The sequence below is a fragment of the Prenolepis imparis genome, unplaced genomic scaffold (assembly GCF_030444845.1).
Source record: "Prenolepis imparis isolate NDT839.2.m4 unplaced genomic scaffold, iyPreImpa1.0 SCAF_3, whole genome shotgun sequence".
In the NCBI taxonomy this organism is placed as follows: domain Eukaryota; kingdom Metazoa; phylum Arthropoda; class Insecta; order Hymenoptera; family Formicidae; genus Prenolepis; species Prenolepis imparis.
The window spans coordinates 21,389,535-21,399,292 of NW_028141161.1; the positions used below are offsets into that span (position 1 = coordinate 21,389,535).

Below are 9,758 nucleotides of genomic sequence, written 5' to 3' on the forward strand. Positions count from 1 at the left end.
CGAGAGAGCGAGAAGGCTCGAGAGTGCATTTAATCGCGTTGAGCGCCAACGAAATACAAACTCGATTGATTTCACTGGTAAAGTTGAGTGACTCGAAAACGCCGGTTTTCATATAAACAGCTCTCCCGGCACGTGTACGTCAACGGGGGCGTATATGTCAACGTTAAGGCTTCTGGTACCTTGTCGACCATGTCGGAATCGTGACGTCAGAGGCGAGAAAACACACGCTAAAAATTTTTAGATGCCATTTCTAAATAAAAACATATTTGCATAAAATAACACATAAGATCTCTTTAATATACTTCTAAAAAACGCCGAAAACTATCCTTTTTTCTTTATAATCAATCAACAGCTGTAAAATGTAATATTATGAGGCCCAGTCCGTCTGGTCTTTGCACATGCGCAGTCATTCCGCATGTCAGTCTGATATCTCGATCATTTTACGGTTGTTGATTGACTGTCAAGGGAAAAACATAGTTTTCGGCGTTTTTTAGAAATGTATTAAAGAGATCTTAAGTGTTATTTTATGCAAATATGTTTTTATTTAGAAATGGCATCTAAGAAATCTCAACGTGTTGTTTCTCGCCTCTGACGTCACGATTCCAATATGGCCGCGGTGAGCACCCAGGAGCCTTAACACGACATTCTGGTCACCTCACCTGTGTAATCGAGATTGGGCTGAGTCATTTTCGGCATGTGCTTCGTCCACGATTGCACGGTTATCGGTATCTCCTTGGCCGCCTCTAACAAGAGCGAAAAAACGCATTCTGAAGTAACAGACTGCCTTATGTCATCGCAGTTTGGCCGATACGTCATTTAGTTCTAATTAGTCTCTTTTCTTTATATTTACTAAGATTTATATAAAATATACAAACACAATTCTCTTTTGTTTTTTTAACTTGATAATGTAAATATTTGTCACTATATATATATTAACAAATCTCGTTTCATTAAATTTAATATTGGACAAAAGGATAAAGCGGTACGACATATACTTTTTATTTGATGGAAAACTACCGACCCTGACAAAAAATGGCCAAACTTTGATTAAGGAATTTATCTTTGATACGAGGGATAACGAGATTGCAGACTTACCGAGAAACTCGAACCCCGACAACTTCCACGTGCCTCTCTTCGTGATGATGATGCTTGTCGGGCAAACGTTTCTATGAAGAAATTTACAGTTGCCGTGAAGAAATAAGAGGGCCTCTGTGATCTGTGGAAAAAAATATATAATAATGAAAAAAAGGTCTATATAGATCGTCATACACTGAAATGTATACGAAAACATATATTTTTTCCCCCTCTCATATAATATAATATATATTTCTAATAATGTTATCGCGTTATTTCTACCCCGAGGAATTTTGATATTACTTTTCCGCGGCATTTCATCTACGTTTAATTTATTCACTTTTCGCCAAAGACATGATTGCGGGATCCGCGGGTCGTTAGACCCGCGTTGGTAAACGCGATTACCGTGACGCAATAAGTTTGAGTCGCAGTTTGAAGAGAGTTTAAGAGCATCAAGTATTCTATTACGCTTCGTAATACATTCTATTATGCGAGAGCTACTACGTCGAGCTACGGTGGAGCGACACCGTGATGAGGTTGATTTCTCGCGGTTACAGCCGGGAACTCGTTTTTGAGAAAATTCGCTCGGATCACTCTCTCTCTCCCTCTCTCTTTCTAGCTCGTGCGAACGCATGCGTCCCCGGATTCGACTTAATTTTCCGCAACGCGACCCCGTCATATTGCGTCTACGCTATGATTGTGCTTACGCACAATGTCACGGTCGTGCATGCGTACTCGTGTGTGTCTCTCGAAATCTCTGCTGCCTCTTTTATTCCGCGCAATGAGATCGATCGCGCGTAATTTCCGCTCCGAATAACGAAAATCGATTATTTTGCACGCGAAATTTGACGCCATTCGACATCTAATTTCACGTTATAATGTACATTCTGTCGTAATAACAATATATAACTTATTCTATCAAAAGCTCGTGAATGTATGTACATACGTATGGAGATCATATACATATATCCGTTAAATATTATTATATTGGAGAAAAGAAAGCGAGAAAGGAAGAAAAAATATTTCAATATTGTGAAACGATATAGATGGAGAGAGAAGAGCTTAAAAATACGCCACGTCGATTTTTTTTTTTTTTTCCCCGTTCACTCCGGTCTCGTTTTACACGCTTACGACGAGTTAACTGCTAATGGACGAATCCCATTATCGGGTGCCCCCGTATTTGTGGAGCCACGAAAAGTATAATTATCGTCCGTCCGTTTCTTTCCATCGTGAAAATAGAGACAAAGAAGAGAAATAAAATTCACGAAAATTGATTTATCGGGAATATACTAGGAGCAAGAAAGAGAGTTGAAGCGCGTTGTGCAATTTCTATGGCGAACATCCGATAACATTTTCTCTTTCCTAAACAGAACATTGTCTCTTCTTATGTAATTTATTTTCTTTCTTAATCATTACGATGTTATATAGATAATTAATTTTTTAAATAATATAATACAAAGTGCACATTTTTCTTAAATATTCATCGCTACTATTTATCACGTTATTTTTACCATGAGAAAATAATTTATTTTAATAAAATAAAGCAGTTGTATAAATAGAGTTTCTATCTTGTTTTGACTAACCATCAATAAAAGATATTTTATATTAAAAAAAAAAAAAAAAAATTTTGCAGTTCTTCAAAAGAATTCATTTTTAAAATGAAAAATATCAATTCATTCTTAATATACTTTTAATATAACATATAGTTGCGGCTTTTAAACAATTCTCATCTCCATGTGCACTTGGTTAGATTCTACAATTTTTCACGAAATAAATAATTCTAAAAAAATATATCTCGAGAATACACGTGTAAGAGCAATTTTTTGAAAAGAAGAATTACTTTCTATCTTTTTATCACCTGCAAAAGGCCGTACTTGATCTCCAGCTCGAGCAGCTCGTACTCCTTGACGAAGGTCGAGCGATGGTGGCTCGTGGTCGGCGGGTGATTCTGCTTCCCTATCGGTCCCGAGGACTGCGCCGCGATGGTGTTTGCCAATTGCTCCTTGTACGCCAGGACGTTCGCCAGGCTGGCCAGGACCGGCTCCGAGGCAAAGGCCAACGTGTCCGCGCACTCCTCCACTTTGTACGCCTACATCATTGATACAGATATATATGAAATGTGTGGCTCGTGAAAAATAATCACGAACGAATATATACATTTACACGTTTCGACCGGAAACCTTTCGAATAAATTGGCGAAATTCGTTGCCATCCATTTCGTTTTCAGATAATAGATCCTGTTTCCAATTACATTTGATTATGTGTGTGTGTATGTATGTATATTTGCAATGCTTGATACATATATCGTATTTTAAATATGATTTTCTATTTTAGGAAGAAAGCAAGAGAGAGAGAGAGATCGTGTTTCTTTCGCTTCCGTTGTCGTCGTCTTCTCCATCATTGCTCTTCTCTTCTATTTCCTCTCTATCGCTTCTTTGATAAATTTTCTCATGCGGCATATTTTTTTATGAATTTTTTTATATTTGCAAAATTTCTCAAGACGACTTTCAAGACGATAAAATGAAAAGTAAGAAGAAAAATAATATATATGTATATATATATAAATAGCTTTTGACGATACTTATGTCAATTATCTTGCATTACATCAGAGAAGCGTCAAGAAAGTTGGAAAATAAACTTATGTAAAGGCCGAGACTTCTCTCTCTCTATCGACGAATCATTTTAGTTTGATTTAGCCGACTTGCGAAATGTAGAAGATACGGACGGAAAAGGGGATGACGGGAGGTGAGGGAGAAACTTCTCGCACTTCACCTTGGCCTATTTAACGCACACGCGCACGTACGTATTTACGTACCTGCAGGAGCTTCGGATGCGAGTATCGTTCCATCTGAGTTGCACCAGCTCGCAATATGTCCGTGACCGTTTCCCTGCGTTTCGGCTTGTGCAGCTTCTCCACGGAACGTTTGTCGAACAGGAAGATCGAGACCTCCTGCAAGCGCGAGCGACCAGCTGTATTATCTCTCTTCTCTTTCGGGAATTTATCTTCGAAATTGAAGCGCGAGAATCGATCCGAAACGGTTGTCGGATAACGAAATCCGTCTCGTTCTCGCGCCTCGACCCTTCGATCACTTTCGGAATCGATTTCTCGAATTGGATTACTTCTAATCCGCGATCCAATCGTCCACTTGTCTCTTTCTCTCTCTCTCTCTCTCTCTCTCTCTCTCTCTAGCCAGATGCCATCATTAGAAGGAGAGAAGATTGAATCGCGTGATTAAGGTGTTAATAACAGAGACATCTCGAAAGAGATCTCGGTCCTTAGTTTAGATAATTAAACTCTTTATCGCATTTCTTGCTTTTGTCTTACATTGAAAAAAAAAAATATTTTTAATTCAAAACATATTTCAAATATATTTCTTAAAATTCAACTCTATTTAAAACTAATAAATAAATATATATTCGTCCGAATAAATCTCACAAATCTTTATGCTCTCTCATGCCCTGAAAATAGCTTTCAATATAAGAATACATATCGGAAAATACTGTACGCCATTCTACTGTCAAAACGAAACTTTTCAATGAACATTTTATTTCCAGAGAAAGAGAGAGAGAGAGAGGGAGAAAAAGAAAGAGAAAACGAGCGAAGGATTTATATATTTTATTCTGAATAGATCTTTCACTCTTCTCTCGGTTTACGATAAAACTGCAATAACACATTCCATTTCGCTCGAATTCACTTTCTGCGATTGGAAACAATTCAGATAGAGGGACAAAAAATATCGAATTTTTTTCCTTCGCGGACACCAATTACATACCATTCTGTCCTTCTTCCGGTAGCCGTCGTAGATGCGCCAGACGTTCTCCGGTCCAGCCGTGGCGGACTGTTTCCCGATCTCGTAGGTGTTGCGTATCGGGTCGGGGAGCAGGTCGCAGGGCGCCGTACTACTGCCTCTGGACTTGGCGAACATGATGAGGTTCACCAGGAAGCGGGGGCCCCTCAGTGGATCAGCGTCGACCTCGTCCGTTTATTATCTGCCGAGCCAAAATTCACGTCGAGCGCGTTAATTCTATCCGCCTCACCTCATAGCCGGAGGGCAAAAGGGGGGAAATCCAAAGTGTAATATCGCGAAAACAATCTCTATGTTCGTTCGTGACGATGGAATATCCGCGACGGTATGATATTCCCGAGGCGCGTTTCTGTGTGTGTAATATGAGGGAGATCACCGAGAGATTTGCCAAAATTATGCTGACTTTAAATGTCACCATTGTGTCGCATGAAAATTTCTATAAATCGACGATGAGAGAGAAATTCTTGAGAATTGCTTCCGATCTTCCGCGACAGCGAGAGAATTGAAAATTTTATATCTTTTTTCTTTTTATATAAATCTTTCCTTTGTTAAATTTTAAAATTTCTTTAAAACCTTTAAAATTTTTAAATCTTCAAATTTCTCTCTCTCTTTCATCGTCTCTCTATCATCTCGTTTCTCTGATAAGAGAAATCGCGAAAATTAAAAGAAATTTTACTTGGAATTAAGGGATTAGAGAAGTAAATTAATAGGTGGAATTGGAATTACATTTATGTCAAACGTTTAAAAAATTGAATTTTTTTTTCAATCGTTTGATTAATCGTTTTTTTTTTTCCCCATAAATATTTCTCTTTTTACGTCATCGTGCGGTATAAAATTTATTTCATTTTATTAAACTTTTTTAAAAGACGCGTACTCTATGATTTATAATCGATTTCTTTCTTTTGCGGGGATTTAATCCGGGAAACCTCTGTAGCTTCGTGATTAATTAATTTCTTTTCCTCTTTTGCAGTATTATGCTGCACAGAATGTCCAAATACCTACAAATTCTTTGACTTGTGGAATTTACCTAGAGATATACTATCAGTGGAAACTTTTTAATTATCGACATCGACAGTTTTGTTGAAATTAAATGGGCATGAGATTTCGTTATCTATTTGCAGCTCTGCGGCTTAATTTGCAAACTCGTTTTTTTTTATCCGAGAATGTTAAGTAACCTCGTACATATTGAACTTGTAAGCTAAATATTGAAACACCTCTGTGATTTGCAGCAAAATATTAACCGTTTATAATATAGCCGTTTGCAGCGAAATGCAACTATTCATCGCGAGCTAAACATTCACGCGACTAAAGCTGAGCAAATTATATTTTCATAAAGGAAAAGAAACGTTCTTTTTTTGTCGCATTTGTACTATAAATAGAAGGAAAATTAAATGTATGGAAAGTTTAATGTGCACAATATAAAACGAACATTTTCAAAAAAAAAAAAGGGAAATCTCTTTAACTGTACGACTGAATAAAGAGGAATGAAAGAGAGAAAAAGAGAGAGAGGGGAGAAGAAAAAAGTCTCTCATCAACATTGACATTCACTATTCATTTCCAAGACCGGCCGTTTGAAAAATATAAATTTCTTTAGGGAATAAATCGTGCGAAAAAGAGAGCTTAGATTATATTTTTTACAACTTCTCTCTCTTCATAAAATTTATATTTCGATACTCGGAGACTCTTTTTCAGTATTCTCGTCCTTCGGAGAAAGAGATATTCCGTGAGTTATTATTCGCAGTTCTCGCGTAGGAGTGAAGGTCGTTGTCGGATCTCCTCGACAATATAGAAATACAAGCTTTTCCAAATGGTGTCGTTTTCAGAATTTCGGATATATATATATATAAAAAAAAAAAAAAATTTAAGAATAAATATCAAAGCAAAATTAATGTGAACGGGTCAGAGTCGTCCAAATCACTCGGATGCTTGTTAAATCGAAAAGAATCAATATAATATTCATGCCGAGCTCAAAATCTCTAATGTTTGTATATACATATATACAGGATAACAATTTCTGTATATAAATAATATTTATTTCGCGAACACGGCGTAAAATTATCGCTCGATCAGGCATCGAATTAATCGAAATTCACGATTCATTCGTTCTGCGATCATTTTATCATTATATAAAATGTAAACGACGCAAATTTATCGTTAGTTATTTCTTATACACCTACATCTAAACAGATATGCAGTATAAAAATCTGGAGCGCGAATCTCTTATCGTATTTATATTACAGCCAGGTAAAATCATGATCAAAAAAAGAAAAGAGTAGAGAAAATCTTATCTGTTTAAACTGACATTTACTGTGTCTGCATTTCACAATAAATAATCATCTATAAATGACTTTCTTAAAAAGTAAATTTTGCAAAAAAAATAATAGAGCTTTGTTTTTCTCTATAAATTCTCTTAATTTTCGAAATATTTGAAAAACATTTCAAGAGACACCTAGAATTATTCTTTGCTCTTTCCGTTGTAAGAATAGAGATCGTTTTCGCACACATTCGTGGAAATGTAAATTGAGATCCGAAATCTTATTTATCTCCGAATTCCGAGACAAGACGATCAGAGATAATAACACGATTGATGCCGTTTACTCGTCTCGAATGTTTGTAATCGAAAATCCAAAGATCGATATTACCCTGACTCGAGTTTAGATTTCGCTTTTCTAGGTACATATATGTATATACAAGCGCACGAATAATAACATCTGTATATGGTATATTTGTTTTATATTTCCGAACACGCCGCGACAAAAGATTTTCTTTCAGTTACACACACAAAAGTAATCGAGAGAGACATCGAACCGGTCATTATAATAGAATTTCGCGATCAGTTCATTTAGTCGATCAAAGATTTTTTACGCGCGTCACATAAGACATTTTCAAATACTTTGGACAAATATATTTGGTTCTGACATAATGCAGCACGATGATATATCTGAAAATCGGACGGATTACGGGCGGATCGTAGAGAAGATCGGGGAAGAATTTGTATAATGTAAATATAATCAGAATGAGAGAGTGAAAGTGAGAGGGGGATGGCCCACCTCTGTCTCTCCCTCTCTGTATAATACGTATATTTATTTATATTGGAACTCAGACGAAAAATCCTTCCCCGAGAATAGTTAGTTATACACATGAATACAATCGAGGAGACATCGGAATCGGTCAATTCGAAATTCGTCACGTCTCGTTTCGCGATCAGTTCATTTTGACATGTGATTAATCGCGCGAAGGCACACGCGATTGATATTAGTTAATTAGTCAAATACTTTTTACACGCATTACAAAAAAAAAGACAATTTCATATTTTTATCAGATATATTTTAAGCAAATATGTTTTATTGCGATATAAACATCAAGTCAACTATTTCTCGTTTGGTGCAAAGACGTTTGGAAGTTTCGTCAAAAGAAGCAATCTATAAAAAGTCATTCATTATTTTGAGGATATAATCAAAACTATAATAAAAAATATAATCAAAACAAGACAGAGAGAGAGAGAGAGAGAGAGAGAGAGAGAGAGAGAGAGAGAGAGAGAGAGCTGCAACAATGATATAACTCAAAAATCATTCTTTTTAAGATATTAGTACAGAAAGAAAGAGGTTGCTATATGTACTATTATTAAATCGTGTCTCCTGAAAAATTATAATTTTCGAGTTATGTCATTGTTGCAGCAAATGAGCGAAATATGTGTGTGTGTGTCTGTCTGCCTGTCTACATATACCGGGTGTCCCATTTTAAAGGACCCACTCAAATATCTCAGAAACACTGCGTTAAATCAAAAAATGTTTCCTACAAAAGTTGTAGGGTTTCGAGGGGGACATAACATAGTAATATTCATATGACCTTGGGCGGCGTCTCCAAGGTCAAGTGAAGATGAGAATAAATTTTTTAAATGGAAACCCATATTTTTTATTATAACATCTTTTTCTACTAATTAATTTGAACAACTTTTATCTGAAGCATTTTTTTATTTTCTTCAAAATTCATTCTCACCTTCACTTAAGGTTAACCTTCACTAACCTTCGAGACGCCGCCCAAGGTCAAATGAATATTACTATGTTATGTCCCCCTCGAAACCCTACAACTTTTGTAGGAAACATTTTTCGATTTAACGCAGTGTTTCTGACAATGAGATATTTGAGTGGGTCCTTTAAAATGGGACATCTGGTATATAAGCTCATGAATAATAACCTTTATGTGTGTATCTATATTTTTGTTTGCGATATAGTGAAACGCGCGACACGACGAGACGTTGAAAGATCCTTCCTCAAGAATAATCTGTTACACACAATTAAGAGCGTACAATCGAGTGACATTCGAATCGGTCAATTCGAAATTCGTCACATCTCGTTTCGCGATCAGTTCGTTGTGATTAATCGCGCGTAGGCACACGCAATTGATATTGTTAATTAGTCAAACACTTTAGGCTGGTTCTACATTAGTCGCAGTCGTAAGAATCGTATGAAATTAACGAATCACAGTCTATTATTCTCATTGCGATCGAAGAATAATAGACTGTGATTCGTCAATTTCTTACGATTCTTACGACTGCGACTAATGTAGAACCAGCCTTATGCGTTACACACATAAAAAGACAGTTTCAAATTTTTATCAAATATACTTTAAGTAAATATGCCTCCTTTTGAGATAATAATCCTCCGACAAATGTTAAATATGGGAGTGAGTTTAGATCAGCTAAGAGAGAATTTAGATGAGATTTATATGCAAATAATGTAAGTAAATATAATCAAAATGAGAGAGAGAGAAAGAGAGAGAAAGAGAGTTTGCTTGTCTATGTATGTACATATGTATGTACTTATAAGCGCGCGCGATTAATGACCTCTATGTATGTGTATATATGTACATTTTTGT

The 9,758-nt window shown here is 36.2% G+C and overlaps 1 protein-coding gene across 2 annotated transcripts in view; it reads right to left on the minus strand.

Annotated features, from left to right (window-relative positions):
• Nucleotides 1-9,758, minus strand: part of Bma (SCY1-like protein bma) — a 29,894-nt gene that overhangs the window by 16,264 nt on the left and 3,872 nt on the right. For both annotated transcript variants that reach the window (XM_083034053.1, XM_083034054.1), the window contains exons 2-6: nt 4,848-5,064; nt 3,890-4,024; nt 2,933-3,163; nt 1,096-1,216; nt 660-743 (exon numbers count right to left, since the gene is read on the minus strand). In XM_083034053.1, the coding sequence (XP_082890179.1) occupies nt 660-743; nt 1,096-1,216; nt 2,933-3,163; nt 3,890-4,024; nt 4,848-5,000 (724 nt within the window). In that variant the 5' untranslated portion in view covers nt 5,001-5,064. The remainder of the gene's footprint in view (nt 1-659; nt 744-1,095; nt 1,217-2,932; nt 3,164-3,889; nt 4,025-4,847; nt 5,065-9,758) is intronic.